The sequence below is a fragment of the Haliotis cracherodii genome, unplaced genomic scaffold, assembly GCF_022045235.1.
Source record: "Haliotis cracherodii isolate W230 unplaced genomic scaffold, xgHalCrac1.p SCAF_23, whole genome shotgun sequence".
NCBI lineage: Eukaryota > Metazoa > Mollusca > Gastropoda > Lepetellida > Haliotidae > Haliotis > Haliotis cracherodii.
Window position 1 is genome coordinate 5,120,183 of NW_027266279.1, and position 20,356 is coordinate 5,140,538.

At 40.6% G+C, this 20,356-nt stretch overlaps 1 protein-coding gene across 1 annotated transcript; it reads left to right on the forward strand.

Moving 5' to 3' along the window:
• The first annotated feature begins 856 nt into the window (after positions 1-856).
• LOC139471856 (uncharacterized) lies at positions 857-18,976 on the forward strand. Its single transcript, XM_071254355.1, has 10 exons — positions 857-969; positions 3,069-3,261; positions 4,852-4,988; positions 5,588-5,651; positions 6,173-6,402; positions 8,599-8,779; positions 10,194-10,585; positions 11,740-11,949; positions 12,586-12,670; positions 13,678-18,976. The coding sequence occupies exons 1-10, from the start codon at positions 934-936 to the stop codon at positions 17,067-17,069; spliced, it is 4,920 nt and encodes a 1,639-aa protein (XP_071110456.1). The 5' UTR covers positions 857-933; the 3' UTR covers positions 17,070-18,976.
• The last annotated feature ends 1,380 nt before the right edge of the window (positions 18,977-20,356 follow it).

Consider the following 20,356-nt stretch of genomic DNA (forward strand, 5'->3'; position numbering starts at 1 on the left):
AGTCCAGACTCGATAATTTACAGACCGTCGTCCTGGAGCTGGACTTTGCTAAATGCGACATAAAAACACAGCAATCTGTGCATATTAGTGGTTTTTTTTACCTTATGTCAAAACAAAGGCACACAAGCAAGCGCCTAAACTACATAAGTTACATTTATTTTATCTTACTTAACAATTTATAATGTGCATCAACGAGGAACGTGTAGAGAGGAGGCAGCTACTCCGGCCGGGGCTGTGTTCTTTTATAAGTGGATTTGTCATGTTTACCTTGTTATAATCTATGCCATTATACAGTGATCATTGACGCAACAGTTAAGTGGTGTATTAAAACAGACAGCGAAAAAAACATGTGCAAGACGCTTTTACGGAAAACATAAACAATGAATTACATGCATTTGTGTGTGTGTGTGTGTGTGTGTGCCGATCACAATGTTAAGCTTGGGATCATGAGCATTTTGGAGGATATCTTTCAGTAGTGAAGAATGAGAACACAAAAAATATCCCCAAATTTTTTTATGATCCAATACTGTTTTTGTTCAGATTATACATTGTATATGTACTGAAAGGTCACTTAAATTTGTGACAATGAATATGTTTACTTCACATCGTGTATCAGAAATGTTAGCACTCGTGTTCAGATATTGACTATGAGTTTGTATTTTCTTTTCACTACAAGCAGTCAATCCGGTGCACCAATATGGTCTCGGCCACAAGCAAGACGACAAACGAAGATAGTCGAGCAACTGTGCGGTCTAAGGGAGATAACTATGGTTGAACAATTCCACTAGACCCAGTTTCGTATAAATGAGCGCAATGATGACGTCACGACATTTTGAGACTGTTTGAAGGACGCCATCTTGGAACATTGAACAACATAAAGAGATAGACTTCTGTTGATTGAGCGTTTAGTAATTTGAACACAGCGAATACAAAATGACGGAAGAAGATCCCGAAGTGGTACCTAAGTTGGTAAACAGAGTTATTATTATCTTTTTCTACGTGGTAGACCTGTTGCCGATTTAGTATATGCATTTATCCGGTAAAAACACCCATTTTCCAAACTATATTCCCAACAACTGTTACCACATATGTACTCAATAAACATGGTGTATGTGTGTGGAATTTTTTTGGAATCGTAGTTTTAACTTATGAAGTTTAAGGCAAATAAAGGAAACCCCTCCTGGAAGACATTTTGTTGGAATTCTGACAAATATTCCCACGCAAAATCGCCTAATTCAATGTCAGACGTCTTCCTGCACGTCTGCAAGGGCCAATGATTCAACTTTGGTTTCTGTTTTGTTTCGTGTTTATTTGTTTTTTTCAAGCGTGTGTCATTTCGGTTACATCTATTACACTAACACGTTTATTCACAGTGCATTACACTCATTTCTGCCCAGCAAATTAGATGACACGAGTTATCTACAAGTTCGAACAGGCGAGATGTTCTCATAAATCTTGTCACTCAATCAGGGTGTGCAGCAGTCTTTATTTAAAAAAATATAACCATCAGACAGGGTGGTGTTGGAGGTATCAAGCCATTAATTCTCATAAGCTAATAGTGCATATGACGAAATGAAAATGTTTTGACAGTCCTAGACCTAGGACTAAAACAAATAGATGAAGACTGGCATGGTCACAAACTCTGATGATTCAAGTAAAATTTAATTTTTTTTTGTCAAATTAATGTTTGAACTTTCGAAGACCAGTCTTAAAAGAAAAACTTTAAGGAGGTGGAAGCAAATTATGTTCTGCAAGTTGACATCCACTCAAGTCTCATCATAGCTGAAAAATTAGGGTTCACGAGGTTTGCCGCAATACCAATATAACATATTCAACATTTCGTTTGGTCAATTTTGAAAATATGTACCATATATGACGTGATAAGCGCCCAGGACGATATTGTCTAATATACTGGCTATTGAAGAATCCCAGTTAGCACCCCTCCGATTGATCAATGTACACAAGACTTATTTATTTGTGTATAATACACACTCATGTGTGTTGTGCACCCTTAAGTATGGGCAATTAAATTGTGGAAAATATATATGTCGTGTTTAATACGCACAGACTTTTCTTTTGTATCATTTCAGGCTGTCAGCATAAATCACGAAATTTACGATCTTTCAACTGTTTTTTTTCTTACCAAAGTTATATTCTAATAAGAGCCCCCTATTTTTAATTTTGAGAGCGCCCTGGGCGCTTATTACGTCAAATACGGTTAGTCTGATTGAAACGACAGATTTTCACTGTGGAAGCTGTATTAAGAGAAAACAACTTCTTTATCAATCATTGTCTGTAGGCACTAAGCATTAGGCTACATGGTACAGTTTTACAAAATGCAGAGTTTTGGTTCAACACACAATAATAATTGACTAAGAGTGTCAGTGTGTTTCATGTTTTAGTTAGAGAGCCTTGTATTTATTACTTTTCTATATATCTGACTGTGACGCCAAATATTTTTGGTCACAATGAGCTATGTGATGTCATAACAGAACTAAACCTTGCAAGACTTGCTTAATTTTGACTTATGAAATAACTGTGCTTCTGTGCACTAACGGGATCGATGCGTGGATTGATGATCATGATGTCAATCACAGGATTGTCTGGTCCTGACTTGATTATTTACAGACCGCCATCATATAGCTGGAATATTGCTGAGTGCGGCGTTAAACATGTTAAACAACAAACGAACGAACGAACTGTGCAGTTTTCAGTGCCTGTCATGTTTGTGAAGTATAATGATGTAACAGCAGTGAGTAAGCATATATGTAATACCAAACCGTGTTTGGAAGTGACTAATAGTCTATTATCAGTGTCTGCTTAATTCAGATGAAACCCACACAAAACACTGGATTCAATCCATGTATCTCTTCACTCAATATCTTGGCTAATAACAAAGAACTTTTGTTAAGTTTTGTTATGGTTCAGTGGTTATAAACATACTAAATTTGTATTATTTTTTTAATTATTATTTTTATTGGGTTATGACGAGGACTTCGAGGCTCAATTTCAGACACTGAAACTGAATTGTCATGTGAAACTTCACCAAATATTCTTTCATTTTCCAGAATATAATAATGCACTCAACATTTGTGAAGGCGAGTGAGGAGTTTGTGTTGATGCGCTGTGAGGAAGCGGGCTGTATGTGTGGGAAGGTGCACTGTCCATTCTGCAACATTGATCACTACAAGCCCACGCAGCCAGCCAGGGTGCGGGACCACCTCAACCTGATGCACTTCATGCATGCTGTACACTATGATGGTAGGTACATCCCATAGTGCCAGAGATAATCAGTCAATATTATAAGGGTAACGCTATTTTTCAGGGCATTATCATTTGCCGAAGCTCAAGGTCATTCATTAACTGCCGACGAAGGAGGGTAGTTGAAAAGACCGAGGGCTTCTGCAAATGATAATGCCCTGAAAAATAGCGTTACCGTTACTATAGCCAAAGTGGATGGAATTTGTTATCAAATAAAAAGAAACAACAATATCGGTTTTGAAACATTTACTGCAATCAATTTGAATGTCACTGACCCACTTTTACAAATATGGAAATGTCATAGAACAAACCAGATGACGTTACCATTAAACGTGACGTCACCTATCCCTATGACATCACCTAACAACGGACGTGATAATGGCCCGTCGTCAAGCAATATGAGGGCATTATCAAGTTATAGGGTCCCGCTCATTTCTGATAACATGTGGGCGGTTTTATGATAATTCTATCCATTTTAGCTATAATGGAATTTATTGGACCTGGACAGGAAGAATTACAGCAGGGTTAGAAACTAACAGTTTTTGTCCACTTGTCCTTATAATGATAACATATAGCAAAACCCTTAAAATGGGCCAATTTCTACTAGTCCTTAGGATACCTTTACTATTGGGCAGTTTGGTAAGGACTACAGGTCTTGTGCCAATTTCTAACGCTGATTACAGTCATCTGTCAAGTTGGTTTAGAACCAATGTTTAGGAATAAAAATGATGATAATGCATTTTCGAATTTGCTTTCATCATTATGAATGAGCTCATTGATCTGAGCTCTGTTGTTTGTTTCGTCCAGAAGATGCTTAAAAAAACCAATGTGAGCAGATGTCCACCTCTGTTGTAGAATGTAAAATGTATAAAAATGAGAGCTCTGTCAATATCTACATTCAGAGTGAATACCAGCACCAGTATCCCAGGCATTCTGCTGGAGTAACATGGCAATAGGACAGTTTCATCATTTCATCAGCTTTTGATAGGATACTCTTATTTATCATGACTAAATTTGGAAAATTCTTTTGCACATTTTGGATGACAATAAGTCAGTGTCTTTGAAAATGAACCGATCTGAAACCCTGTATCCTAGCTAGGAATACTTGAACGAGTGAGATGGATTTAACATAGTTTAGAACACTATGTTAGCTGCATCCTATGGATGTGGAAGATAAGCCCCAAGTGATGCAGGTCATTGATGTTTACCACTTTGGTGACAGTTATGAGAGTGGGGACAGTGCTGACAAACCAAGAAACATAATCAGGGAGAAGCAGGGATTCAAACCCATGGTCATAGGTTTCTGGTATGGATGAAACTCTGCACACTGAATTGCGGTGCCTGAGAGGACTGGGCCACCTGTGCCTCAAAACCGCTTTCGGCATTTCTCACAAAAATATATTGCAGAACAATTTTCTCCATTAAACATTAACTCCACGAACATGGCTCATCATTTGTGACATTTTGTAACATATTGGGATGTTTATCAACAAAAGGTTGCCTTAATAATATTTTTTTACTAAACAACACCAAGTAGAGATAGAATACCAGATTGAACATGTTCTTGTAGTGTTACCTGCTTTGTTTCAGGCATGATGATCGTGAAGTGTTTTCGCGAGTGTATGGAGGGGGTCCCCGCCGGCCACTACCACTGCCCCCTATGCCTGAAACAGATCTCCAAGAGAGCAGCCTTCTCCCGGCATCTGCAGTCACATCTAGAGAAAGTGGTATGTCCCCATGGTTTACTGTCAATCCCAGTTGTGAGCAAGATAACATTTGACCCCATATTGCCCACAAAGGCTACTTAGTTTGGAATCCTAGATAATTGCCTGAAAGTTTTTCCAAGCAAAATGATACTCATTTCTTGAATAGAGATAATATCACTAGAAGCATCATGTAATGTTTACACCGTATTTGACGTAATAAGCGCCCAGGGCGCTCTCAAAATTAGAAATAGGGGGCTCTTATTAGAATATTATTTTGGTGGAAAAAAGAGAGTTGAAAGATAAATTTCGTGGTTTATGCTGACACACTGAAATGTTTGTATGCGACAGATACATTTTTCCAAAATTTAATTGCCCATAATTAAGAATGCATGTAACACACGACTGAATATTTTACGCGAATAAGAAAGTCTTGTGTACATTGATCAATTACACTAGGAAGAAGTGCTAATTTGGATTGTTCACTTGCCAATATATTAGCAAATATCGCCGTGGGCGCTTATTAGAGCGGGGCGCTTATTACGTCGAATACGGTATATATTGTGTGTCACCATCAGATAGTAGTTACAAGAGGCAACTATTGATAATGTTTCTTTATTCAGGGAAAAGACGTTACTGTTGTACAAGCACCTGATTTCAAACAGCCTGGCAAGATAGTGTTTGATGGTAAGGGTATTATCTGAGTTGTTAGATCTACAGTCATATGTGGCTGAACAACCATCTTAGGTGTTCTAAGGTCATCCATTTATCCAGACAAAGTTTCTCATTCTTGTGTGTCCTATCAAGTCAATAGTCTCCAAAATCAATGCAGAAAGTCTCAGATTTAGAAAAAGTAGTTTTTTCAATAAAAAATCATTGATTACTTTATGCTTGAAAATCTACTCTGAAATTATTCAAGAAGTTGAACGTATGTTCAATGGGGATAGGATTTGTTTCTGGAGAATAACCTATTTACCATTCAGTATTTTGTGAATAATGTGAATATTGGAAAACTGAGCTCTAAAACTAATGGTTCTGTTGTTCGTAAAATCGTCACCTCTACAGAGCTATGACATCTGTTTTGACCATTAATATTAATTTAAATAAGGAAATTCTAAATTCAAATGTGGGAATTTTCTAACATTTGCTGAATCCATCCTCTGAGCAGGTCATATTAATGTCTGTCAGTGTTCTCTTGTTGTTGCCAGGTCACGAGATCCCGCTGTGCACAAAGGTGTGTCCTGATGCACTGGGCAAACACTACCACTGTCCTCTATGCACAACCAAGAACTCCACGGAGCTGGGGCCCATGATGGCCCACCTGTGGCGGTGCCGCGAGGAGGCGAGACAGGTTTCCTCGTCACCAGCTTCCAGACCCAAGTCCAAACGAGTGCCAAAGAAAGTCCCACCAGTGAGAGAAACACCGCCAGCTAAGAAGGTGTGTGCCAGAAACATGTTTGTCTACTGTCTCACCTAAGTGGTTCAGTTGTGTAAGAATGAACTTTATGATAGTCTCATTAAAATCAGGTGTTTTACATTGATACGATACGTCTCTTCGTGAACATCTTACGACACGGCAGGTGACAGACGAATCTAAATACAGGATATGTTTGTCCTTGAACCAATCAAATGGCAGCTTTATTTCTTTACAATCTACATATGAAATCTTGATCAGAGTAAAGAAAGCTCGCTCAGAGCTCACATACATACCTTTGATGGTACATCCTTTTGTGAGTGGACTCCAGGACACTCAGAAACAACGGGATGTAAAATATACCCACACCAATATCATTGCGTGGCTTAATTTTTTTGCATTTGGAACTCCATGTTGGTTTTTTAAATTCACAAATGAGACTCCTTTTTATGGAGCGTTCAACAGATTCAGTGAGGTATCCTATTGGATGAGAAGAGCTCCAGAACACCTGCATCTTTGCGCAATATACAAATATATAGAGAGGTTATCACGCTTGTGTGTTTGGGGATGGTAAATTCCTGTATTAGGAATAAACATTGTATTTAGCGAGCCATTGCTAATTTTCCTGGAATGCATGCAATAAAATTTATTTACGTCACAGGGTAAATGATGTGTCAGTCGGACAGTGACACTGACAGTAGCCAATATAGTTCCAACTGAAATCTGTTTCTTATACAGTGGCGAAACAACATATACGCAAAACAACAATTGTTTTTACTTGCATTTTGTGGCAATCGATCATTCTGTCCGCTAGAGTAACTGCCCTTTGTCAAAGGGAAGCCACTCTAACCCTAGTCTATGAGACGTCACGGCCATGGTCAGACGTTGTTGACAGTCGGCCTGTCCTGTCATAACGTTAAGAAGTGCAGTCAGATGTACACACAGTGACAAAACAAAACAAGGTAACAATTCGAACATATTTCGGCCAAATCCAACTATTTTAATTTGTGGAAAAGGTTCCAAGCCGCAGAGGTCTACATGCACAGATGTGGCTACTGATCCCGCTTGGCTAGGCCAAGCTGCATCCCAGTTAGACACTGATTTTCAGTATATTAGACTGTTCTTTTGATAATGATAGCAATTATCCCTGTAGTTTATCCAGATTCCCGATGGTTTATTCTGACTCGATCGCCGAATGACAAGGGCGACGCCATGTTTGTCTATAAACACTGAAAGTCGTCCCTACTTGACCTTTGATATTTGCATCTCTATCTATATGACCCAACAGATATTGTTTTTATCCGTTGGCTTTATCCTGCCAAGAAACCTACCCGTTATATGATAAATCATTTTACCCAATTAATATTGAGTTGCTTGTGTGCATATACATGTGAAAAAATTTAAAACCCCAATAGTATAACAAAACTCTATGTATTTTGCCAATGTATCCTTTTCAACTTCATGTTTATTTACCGATCAAATGCAGGAATCACACATGCCTGAACTCAGCTGTAGAGAATGATGCATAAAAAGGCACTGTGTCTCGCTTATTGTTGATTAGACATGTATATCACTGTTGTGAATTTATACAACACACTTAGGGCAGCGCACCGACATGTATACAGAACAGGAGAAAACAGCATTTGGAGCAGAATTATTGTAGGGTTGACTTGAAGGTGTAAAATTACTCAACAGACTGGACCCAAGGGAGTAAATATATTTTGAATATGCAAAAATAATTTCACTACCAAATGTAAATGAGAATTTGCTATGACACCCTTACAAGAAGACATCAGGTGAAGTTAAGCAATATTGGTCGTGGAGAGTAATTGGATGGGTGACCGACCGTCTTTATGAAGCTTGACTCCTGAAAGTGTCGAGGACTTTGGTTCCGCCCCACACTGAAGCACATAGTAAATGTGGTGTCTCCTAAGGCAATTGACTTCCTTCAAAATATGCCCAGCAGTGAATGGGTACCCAGTAGGATGAGATGATTATGCAACTGTAACCTTTTAGGGCCTCACATGGTAACATGGATGGTATATTTGAGGGAGCAGAGAAAGAAAATCGAGTGATCCATTGAACATGTTGAAAGGGGTAATAATAATGGATTAGTGCCTGAGAGCAGCCTGGTTGGAACTAGGTGTTGTATAAATAGATTAAAATTGAACTTCATTGTTCTCCGTGTCCTGTCATGACCGAGAAAACTTTTTGTTGCAGCTGCACCATTCTATTGTGAAGTCCATGGCTGACCTGCCAGTACAGAGGTGCAACTTGGACACATGCTGCGATAGGCGATACCACTGCCCGCTATGCTCCAAGACTAAGTACAAGCCAGGTCTGGCTAGGGAGCTCCGGGACCACTTCCAGGTCCACTGGAAGGGCCGTGTGGAGTACAAAGGTAACACGACTCAATTTACCGGTTGAAAAGCCAACCACTGAACCAGTTATTTCATGATGATAGCAGTTGTAGATGAAATGTGTTGGCAGCTCTTGTTTTAGTTATCTCCCCTTGCTCATCGATGGATTATCAAACATTTGGAGAAAAATGATAGATTACAAGGATTTATCTAGACGCGCTCTGAGGCAGCTATATGGCTGAAATAATGCTGATGCGACGTTAAATTTTAACTCACTCACTCATTCTGTCAAGTCTGCAGTTACTTACATTCATACTGAGTTAATGCAGGCATCAGGTATACATGAACTCTTTTGCAGTGAATAACTTTTCCCTTTTTGTAAGTTAGATATGTATCACTGTTATGAGGTCATGCGACATATGACTCACTTGGTGCAGCACATGAACGCATGTGTTTTTTCTCGGAGAGGTCTACTCATCGTTTACAAAATCCAGTTTTGGATTGACGTAAACTAGTTTTTTTACACAATGAAATACAGGGAGCATTCTTGTAGCAGAAAGAGAAAACTTATTTCAAGTTTGACCAAGGTTTGAACTACAGTCTGAGTGAGCATCAACAGGTTTCTGTCACTTGTAGAACTTGTGTAAGCTGGAAAACAAGAACTATTGTTGTTTTTAGAAATTGGTGTTATTTTTCATGTGAACATTTTTGTTTGAGATGAAGAGGAAGGTTTATTTATAATAGGTCACTAGATAAAAAAATTAAGCTAGCCTGTTGGGATACCTAGATTTTACATCCTATAGCCAGAAAGTAGCTAAGGACTACTGGTGAGGGGCTTATTTCGCACATGCAAAAGGAAATGTTCAAGTTGTAAGGCTGCATCACAAGATTGTAGTGCTCCTGGGTGAAACAGACAGTGTTTTCCTATGGTATTTGATTCAAGGAACTCCCGACTGCTTTAGCTTTCACAGCATTAGAAATTGGCAAAAGTCCTGTATTCATTGCCAAACTTCCCAATATTTAAGGTATCATAAGGATTATTTGAAATTTGCCATCTTTAAGGGTTTTGCTATATGTTATCATTACAAGAACTAGTGGACTGAAACTGTTAGTTTCTACCATATTTTAACATTGGTGTTATGACAAGGACCTTTTTCATGGTTTTTATCCCACATAGACAGGCAACTTGTGAAGATCCGGGGTCTTCAGCAACCCATGCTTACCTTAAAAAGGTCGACTCTGCTTGTTGTAAGAGGTGGCTAACAGGATTGGGTGGTCAGGCTCGCTGACTTGGTCGATGTACGTCATCGTATCCCTATTGCGTGTTGATGCTTGTATCAATCACTGGATTGTCAGGTCCAGACTCAATATAGCTGGAATATTGCTGAGTGCGACGTTAAACAACAAACAAACAAGACATAAACAGGCAATCTCAGTGTACCTCTTGCTTCACAGACTTCATTATCGTGAGCTGCAACAGCAACTGTCGAGATCGCCGCTCAAACCGAGCCTTCACACACTACCACTGCCCCGAGTGTTCTGAGCTGATCCATGGCAAGGAGGTATTTGAGACCCATCTAAAGACCTGCAGCGACATTCAGGCAACAGCGCCCCCCACCCCTAGCCCCCGGGGGCGGGGACGACCCCGCAAATCAGAAAGGAAGGTGGTGGAGACGACGGTTGGTGCTGACACTGAGCCACAAGTAGTGATGATAGAGGAGGAGGAACCAGCACTTCCTGTTTACGAACCCCCACCCGTCCCAAAAGCTGCACGAGGCCGCATGACCATCTCATCCAGGGAGAAGGCAATGCTTGCCCTTGCTGAGTCATCAGATGATGATATGGGGGTAAGGTTTATAGTTTGTTGTCTGTAGGTTGTTTGACACTGCACCCTGTGGGGATTATGGGATAGAAGTGGTCCCCAGCAACCTATATTGGTTGTTAGAGGTGTTTAAGTGGCTTTGGTGTCAGACTATTTGACTTGGTTCATGGCATGTCAATGACCCCGACAGAGTTGCCCACAATATCAATCACTGGATCATTTGGTCCAGACTCAATTGTTTACAGGCTGCCATCATATAGCTGGAATACATCTTCAGAGTAAACTGTCTTTAAAAGTCTTGTTTCCACCCTTGCCGAACTAAGCTAGAATTCCTGGGCTCGATTGTAGCGCCACCAGTGGCTATTATGAGTTATGTCCCTTCGATGCCTCTCCTATGGACCAATCAGGTTCCACCTCTCGTATCACTTGCATTTGCTTCAAACAATCAAGATCTTTATTGTGATAAAACAGGTCTTACATTGCGAAATGCCTCAAATCAAATAAAGTACCTTTATTAAAAACATGAAAAGATTAGGAAAATATCTGTTGACAACGAGTTGGCAGTGCACATGCTTTACAAATCCTGCAATCAATGGAAATCTGCATGACAGTTCACAAACCGGATTTCGATTTTGTTGAACGATTTTAATTGGACTATGCAGAGACTCGTTAGTCCAGCCAAACTGTAACTCCATAATACCAGCCTAGTTCGGCAAGGGTGGAAACTGGACTTTTGTAGTCTGTTAACTCCCTTGCCTCTGGAAGATGGCTGGAATATTGCCTAGTTTGGCGTTAAAGAACAAATATACTTCCACTCTAACATTGCACTGTTAACTGGTTGCTTTTTTGGTGATTCCAAGTTAGGTTGGTACCTAGTAAATATGCTTGTAAAATTCGAGAAAAATAGATTAGGTCAACCAAGTGGGGTAACGGTAAAGAATAGGTTGTTGTAAGAGGAGACTAAATTTGATCAGGTTGACAGACTTGGTGACTTTGTTGATTGTGTGTCATCGTATCACATACATTGCTCATCATATTAACCACTGGTTTGTCTGGTCCAGACTTGGTCATTTACAGACTGCTGTCATATGGCTGTACAGAATATTGCTGACTTGCCTGGGATCATTACATCCCAGTGTTTGTATCTTGTTGTGTAAAGATGGAGTGTTTGTGTTGCAGGCTTTTGACAAGGTGACGGCCATCATCTCCAAGAAGATCATCACGTCACTGGCTGCCAGCACCAGCGTGGAGGACGTGCTGGACGATGTGGCCAAGAACACTGGCATCAACTGGAGCTGGTCGCCCGGCACCATGGAACCTGTCTACGTCATGAGCGGCGACCTCATATCACTCGTCAAGGCTAAGCGTCTGCTAAAGGAACTCAAGGAGGTGGGCACTCTAGCAACACTATTGTCACCTTTGTCAGACAGCACATGATTTAAACAGTGATTGATGTTGCTCTTAGTTTGAAACACTGCAGTCTGCTTATAAACTTAGGCTGCACCAGCCCATTTTTACCTGGACCAGTGAAGTCTTGTCAAATGGAAATCACACCCTGTACTGCAATGTTAAATTTTAACTGTCTCCATCTCACGAGTCTTTTGCAACAGTGTTGGAAATCATGAAAGGCAACATGGTCATGGGATGCTTGTCATAAACCCTAATGTTGTAACTTCATGATTGAGGGGTGATTAGATTTAAATTACAAAAGTTAAATTTCTAGCTCACCAGATGAATTTATGTTGTGGAGCTTTGTTCATTTGTCTTTAGCTTTTACATTTGAGACATTACCTCTGAAACTATGACTATGAGGTACATGGAGTTCAAACTTTGTCTAAATGTTATGGTGCCTGACATGAGTACTCACAGAATTCTGATCTGATTTTGAACATGGCTGCCCTTCTTCCTCCTAAGTCAGGTGAGGTAGAAAGACTTGTGGCTTTTCTCTTACTGTATAACACCTTTCTGTATTGTTGCTGGTGTGAAGTGTTTATGATCTGTGTCATGGATCAATTGGTGTTGTAGGAATATGAGACGCGGAGACTGCGTGAACTGGAGGAAGCCGAGTCTGAGATTGAAGACTACGAACCCCCGCTACACTTCGCAGCTTGTGAGTCTGATTTAGATGTTCAGTATTTAGTCAAATCATTCATATTCATTGATTTGTAATTATATGTACTTTTTTACTCTATGCCGTATAAAAAGGGTTTTTGTCTAATTAAATGCTTAGTTACATTGTACATGTTGTCAGTGAGATTGCATAATGTCAAATTAATATCGGTATTTGGAATGCTATAAAACAAGAAAGTAGTATGGCTACAGACACAGTATGCAGGCAATACTCCTACAAGTTGCACCAGAAATACTCAATAGTTATTTTTTCCTTGGAGAAACTACAAACACTTAAGTTAAAGTGACATTTATTAACTTCATCAAGGGATTGATCTAGATCTCCTTAGAGGATGATATTCACCCCTGGAATGCAGCAAATGTTAGTAACAATTCACAAATTGGAATTGGGAAGTTTCTAAGTCATGTTATTTTCTTCCAACTAATGTTAAGCCTCTGCAAAGGTGACTTGTATTTCATTGATAACAGGCCAATAAACAGGACAAGGCTTTAGATTACTAGTTTTACATGAACTAAGGTTGCAGTGTTAGAATACTGCTGAACTTAAGAACACAAGAACTTTTAAGAATTATTTTTTTTCCAAGTTGTCTTCCAAGTTCACTTAGTGTGGAATCCAGGAATTTATTCACGATTCCCCAAAAATTGTTAATTTGCTCAAATTGGACAGTGAAATACATGTCACTTCTACAATTCCAGAACATTAGTCACTACTATATAACATGAATTGGGAAATTCGTAATTCCAATTTGGGAATTATTACTGGCAGTTGCTATATACGATCAATAATCTTGTTAATCCACATTTCACCGCACATACTGACATTTGCTGCAGACTTGGGGCTGAATATCAACCTCTGGTCCGGATAACCCCCTGTCATCATCAGTATGTGACCTAGTACCCTGTGTGAAATCTGATGGTGTGATGCTGCTATCTGCCTATAGTGTGCCATCTGATCCTGACTCAATCAATGTGTACTATTAATTTCAGGTGACTCCCCGAGCGAAGCAGCAGATGAAGCGCCAGTGATGGTACCTGGGGAGATCATTCTTCCTCCTCCGGAAACCACCACAACCTCAGTCCTGGCACCGCAAGGTCAACCGCTGCAGATGGTGGTGGACGCCGTGTCTGGTGTTGCTCAGATACAGGCTCCCATACCAGCTACCGTCCATCAGCCCACGATGGAAGACATAGGCAGCGGGGAGCTTCACATCTCGGCGGAAGAACATGTCAACCCAAATACATTCGACACAATTCAAGGAGAGCCTATTCTTACAGAGGACATTCTGCAAAGGTCTGTCATCATAGCTTCCGATCCAAACAACATCATCACCTTGCCTCAGGTTTCAGTGGAGTCAATACCCCAGGCCTCTGTCAGTGATTTGCAGATGGGACAGAACTTTGCAGATTCTTTAATGGAGGCTGCTTCTGCTGAGCTGGTTGTCGAAGGGACGACACAACACCCGAGTGTTCAACTGTCCGATAACATCTTTCAACCAGACTTTGAAAGCACTGAAACCACAGTCATTGAAATGCCAGCTGTGGAAAGTAGTGAGATTGATACTAAGGTTTTGACTGATGAGATCAGCGAAAACTTGACATCATTGAAAGATGTGAAAGAGAATACAGCAGGAGAAGGAGAGACCGATCATTCTACGATAGAAATTCCAACCAATATTCCTTCCTCAGAGACTGCTGCTGGTGTGGAGTTGCAGGAGAAGATATTTGATGACCAGGGCAGTAAGGATGATGTTAATAAAGAAAGTCCAGACGTCAAGGAGGATAGTGGACATGGAGAGGACATCATTATTGCTGAGTTGACACCTATAGAGAATACACCAACTCTAAAGAAAGAAGTCACTAATCTGACGCCCACCAAGAGTGAGGAGAGTAAGATAGTAACACCTTCTCCCAGAAAGAAAAAATCCATTCCTGTCACGCCTGAAAGAAAATACTCCACAAGGGGAGTGAAAGTAAACTTCACTGAACTGCACACTGGAAGGAAACAGGCTGTGGTGGACTCCAGTGATGACGATATGGATGATGTACCAAGTCCCCCACAAAGAACAAGAGGTCGGGGTAGACCTCCTCGAAGCAGTGGCTTAGGTAGAGGTCGACCTCCAGGAAGAGGAAAGAAGAGAGGTAGAGGTCGTCCGCCAAAGAGGGGAAGAGGACGTCCTCCCAAAAGGCCAAGACTTGAAGAGATTGAGAGGGAAGAAGAAGAGGAGGAGGAGGAAGAAGAGGAGGAGGAGCAGGGAATAGAGGAACACTTTGATGAAGAAGATATGGATGATAATGATCCAGATTATGTATTGGTAGAGAGACACAAGAGCAATGGGGAAGATGAGGTTGAGCCAGGGGAAGAAAGTCCGAGGAAGAAATTCAAAACTATCCCTGCTCCAGTTGAGACTCACATTGCTGCCATGCCTGTTGTCAGATTTGCTGGACTACCTCGAGGACAGAAAGAAAGCAAGGCAGAGGAATCACCTCTTGACATGCTATTGAATTCCATCAAGACAGAGGTGATTGATCCTGATTATATGATCCCAGTGAGGACTCGAGGGAGGGGAAGGGGCAGAGGAAGAGGACGAGGAAGGAGGAAGATGGACTCGTTTGACAACATGTTTCTGGAGGAGGCTTTCAAGCCTCAACCCTGCATGGATTGTTCATTCCTAGCCGAGTCCTTTTCTCAACTGACAGATCATATGATAGAAGTACATAACATCACAGATCACTTGAGATGTGACATCTGTGAGAAGGCGTTCACTCGCCAGAAACACATGACGCATCACCTGATAATGAAGCATGGGCCTCTTGCACTGGCTGACGGGCAGGTGTATCAGCATGATGGGGAGGAACTGGGGAACAAGTGCAGCAGCTGTGGCTGGGAGGCACAGGAGTTTGCCGAACTCACAGATCACTACATCAACCATCATCAGGCTTACGATGTCCTCCGATGTGACGTGTGTGAAATAGTGTTTAAGAAAGCTCGCCATCGGACTACTCACCTCGACAATGTTCATGGACCACGCAACAGAAAGGGGACATTTGTATGTGATCTGTGTGGTCACACATGTGACAAACAGCGATCACTCAACTGGCACAAGAGTTACGCCCATAACATGAGCACGAAGAAAAACCCTGATGTTTTGTACTGTAGGAAGTGTGACTTTGAAACAAACGAACCCGGTGAGATGAGGCTGCATAAGCGCACTCATTTGGAGGAAAGAAAGTGGTGTGATCTCTGCAAGAAATCTTTTTCTGCCACAACAGACATGAAAACACATATGCAAGCCGTACATCTGAAGACCAAGTCCTGTACTTGTTTGGTCTGCGGCAAGACATTCAGTCACTGGCGATACCTCACAGCTCACATGGAGCGACACAGCGGGGAGAGAAAGCACCTGTGTAATGTGTGCGGCCAGCGCTTTAGTAAAGCTGCCATTTTGAAAGAGCATATAGAGACTCACAAGGTGATGAGTGAGCGGAACTACAAACACATATGTCCGTACTGCGACTCCCGGTATTATAGCAAAGACAAGTACATGGACCATCTAAATAAACACACAGGAGCAAAACCACATCGGTGTGAAGAGTGCAACAAGGGCTTCAGTTTCAGGAGCATGTTACTCAAGCATAGAATCTATGTACATACAACAGACCGCCCCTTTAAGTGTGACTGTTGTGACAAAGCCTTTAAGTTCAAGCAAATCCTCAAGAACCATATGGTCCTCCATACAGGTGAGAGTAAGTACATCTGCGATGGCTGCAAGAAACCGTTCTCCTGTAGCGCCACTCTGAAAACACATCGACCAAAGTGCCGTGGAGATCAGTCATGGCAGAAGCGCAAGTCGGGTGTGGCCAAGGCCGTTGCGGCATCAGGGCCACAGACGATGATGGTGCCGAAGCAGGAGTATCAGGAGTTGACGCAGCTGCAGCTTGACCCACAGCAGATTCAGCAGGTGCAGGTAGACAGTGCCTCCCTCCAGCAAGTTCATGTGGCGGTGTCGCAGCCAAACCTCACCCAGCTCGTTGACACCATCGTTGTAGAGATGGGCGATGGACAACGCAGCATCGTGGACCTCAATTCCCTCGAAGCTGCCACTCAGATGACTGAGACTGACAATGTGGCTACGGGTATTTACTTGTGTAGTGTGTGTAATGCTATGTTTGATACAGTCAATGCAGCCGAGGAACATATTGCCCAGGCACATGCTCCAGGCAAACAGGATGTTGAAGATGCTCAGGAGAAGTTGGAGCTGGAGGAGGTGATGGAGGCAGAAGCAGATGCCAACATCACCAATCTCATCTCAGAGCTTGAAACGAAGGTCAAGGCTAAGCTTGATCACACGCTCTTGGAGGGATTGAAGACAACGCAATAAGAGTGTCATGAGTTGTTTGAATTTGTTGGAATTCCAGTTATTTATTCTTTTCTGTTCTTATCACCTTGTTACTTGTGCAGATGGTTTTCATTACAGCAATAAGTGCCCAAGATATTTTCCATCAGCACAAATCTTATACATCGTATGTTTCTGTGGCTCTTGCCAACCCAGACCAGTTTTGTTAATGTTAAAGGTATCCTAAGGGCAGTTACAATTTCAAACGTTTTGTCATCACTGTTGGGGCTAGCAGACATTCCTGGCTAACTTCCACCTCTGCTGTAAGCTGTGTTCGGGTCAAGACCAACACACTGAAACTTCATGAACTTCATATATCCTTACTATGTTATTTTGTGGTCCCAGAAAAATCATTATCACTGCGGTTATATTTCACTGTGGTCACTCTGCTTCTGGTTAACTTGACATATTTATATTATGTCCCTATGATTTCAAGTTGCAAGGTTAAAATATGACAAGACAAAGGGTGAATATGTTTTCAAGAGATTGATGAGGTTCATTGGACTCAAGTTGAAAGGAAAGACTGTCCATATTAAATTAATAATATGATATCTTAGACTTCAACATTGTGACTATATTTGACATTTGACATCAAATGACAACTTGGTACTAAACTCCTTGTGAAGTGATAACCTGACTCCCTTTCCCTCGAGTTTCTTGGACAATATATAAAGATCCATACATCCATACACCTGATGAGGGGTGGGGGGTGGTGGTGAAATAATCTCACTTTCAATAAAACACAGCAGTACATTTCAACTACAGGCATTGTCACAGACACAACTTTGTAATAATCAAGTAATAATAGCAATTTTTTGTTCAGGATGGGAGGGTTATGGTTTACAGATAAGAGTTTGGGTGATAGAATACATGCCTAAAGAGGATATTTTTTTGTCCAAACAGCACAGTCAATCATGCTAAAGTTGATTACTACCAGGTAATTCTTTTAGAAAATGATTAATTTCAGACCCCCTTAGATTATCTTGATATTCCTTCTGCCTCAGTTGGAGGTTGGCATTTCAGTATGTATTCACTTGAGCATAGGTTGAAAACAGGTCCTCTAAATCATGAGAAATAAACATGAAGCAAGCAAAACGTGGTAAAACACAGCTCTAGGAAATCATGCAGGATCACCAGTTGCCTAATATTTGCTACAATGTAAAAGAGGTCCTGTCAGAATAATGGATGCAATTTTAAAGTATACATAATTTTAGTTGAGGTGGTCTTGAACATGAATTGCAGCCCTCTTCACATGCTTAAGAATCATTGAATAATATGGAATATCAGATATCATGTGCAGTATTACCTCCCTTTATGAGCCAGTGACCGGGTATAAATAATCATATGCTGCAGAATTATGAAGTAAAAGGTGTCCTGTTGTAATTCAAGGCCAGGCTTTTTTATTTCTTGGTTTACAGATTTTTGTGTGTAGAATATAATTAGTTTGGGATTAGATATAAAAATTATAAATTCCTTTTTGTCTTTTAATGGGTTTTTTCTGAATATGTTGCCTTCTATGATATGTTTGTTTGCATGATCTTGCTTTTTAAGTTTGATGGATCTGTAGACCAATTAAAAAATAGTATTGCCTAAATGGACTTCCATTCTATTTATCTGGTGCTATTTTCTGGTAAGACAAATGATTCTAACAATCAAATCATTTGAAAATGGAAATGAATGTAATTTTCCATCTGGTTTTATAAATTATTGTTAAAAGCCTTTTGTATTGGCATTCTGTACATTAAGTCACTGAAGTTATTGGCATATAAATGAAGCGTTTTTTAGTTGCCCCGAGTCAGATTTACCAAAAATTGTATGTGTGCGAAAGCCTTGTAATGCACGAAGTTGAAACCACCCAATTGTACAGTGTATATAGACAAAGAATGCAGGAATTCCATGGAGGTTCTCGATAAATCAAATATATTACTATGTTTTGGTGTTATTTTTTCAATCTGAGGATTGCTTAAGGTGAGTGTTTGGATTCCTGGGCAGATTAAGTTTTCAGTATCTCCTCTCCCTCCCCCCATGCATGTTTGTAATGTAGCCATACGTTTTCTGAGTTAAGTGATGGGATTCAACCACGGACCTTCTGATCCGAGATTGGATGCCTTGTCCACATGATCAAAGCCTTTAGCCACCTTCAGGAAACTGACAAGGTAAACGATGTCATCTGTGGGATGGCTCCAGGTCCTGCTACATTTGCTTGTTGGATCAGCAGCCTGAAGTGGTTGAGGGGGTCTATATAACCCATGGCCAGCGTGGGCATTATCATATTTGCTTCTTGCCGATTGGCTAGTTCTTTCCAATTGTTTCATTGTTTGCAAGAGACACATTGCAAGATTACTGAAAGGAACACATTGTCTCAAATACTTGAAGCTGACGTCATGTACTGTTCATGACAATGAAGTTATTTTCTAATGATGTTCTACCAATGCCTGTCAGTAATATTGCTGTCAGTCAGAAATCAAAGACTTTCCTTTTGTGGGCATGTTATTTATTTTGTGTAAGTGCTTCAGAACACCCTTTATTCAGTCTACAAATTCAGCCACTGGTCGAAGCCAAAGTCCAATTAACTTGTGATAATCCATATTGTAGTTCTAAAATCTACTGAAAATGATGCTTAGGGCCATGTTCGCACCTGTGACTCAAAAGCTTTTGGGATGGACTGTTAAATGGTAAAATGTTTTCGATTATTACTCATTTAGTACAGGTAATGATACATGCAGACAATTTAATATAAAAAAAATATGAACACCACACCAAATCAAGTAGAATATTTGTGTTTAATTGTTGGATGCATAAGGATTAGAAAATATCTTCTTCCCACCCATCCCCATTTTCTTTTGACTGTAGTATGATGTCAATGAATAGTGAATTAAAGTAGAGTCAGTAACAGTCCATTGTTATCTGGGTGGCCTGTAAATTGTCCCCTGGGTGAGACAAGGCACTGGTTGACTACATGAGCAGAGGGTAAGGTACTTCCTCTTATCTTGTCTGAGATAAGTGAAGATATGGATGATCTTCAGGCTATTGTGTTGGTGTAGTGTATGCTGACAGTCAATTCTGTCAGTGCAGTGCAGTATTCTATATTTGCTGTATGTTGACAATCAAGTTTATTTGTGAAGCCAAGATTCGGGTCCTGAAACCTATGATCATGGGTTCGAATCTGGTTTGGCCCGATTATATTATATGTTTGACAGCACCCTGTTTCAGCAAAGTGGTGAAGGTCTCCGACCTGCATCACCCCAGGCTTTCCTCCTACATTAAACTGA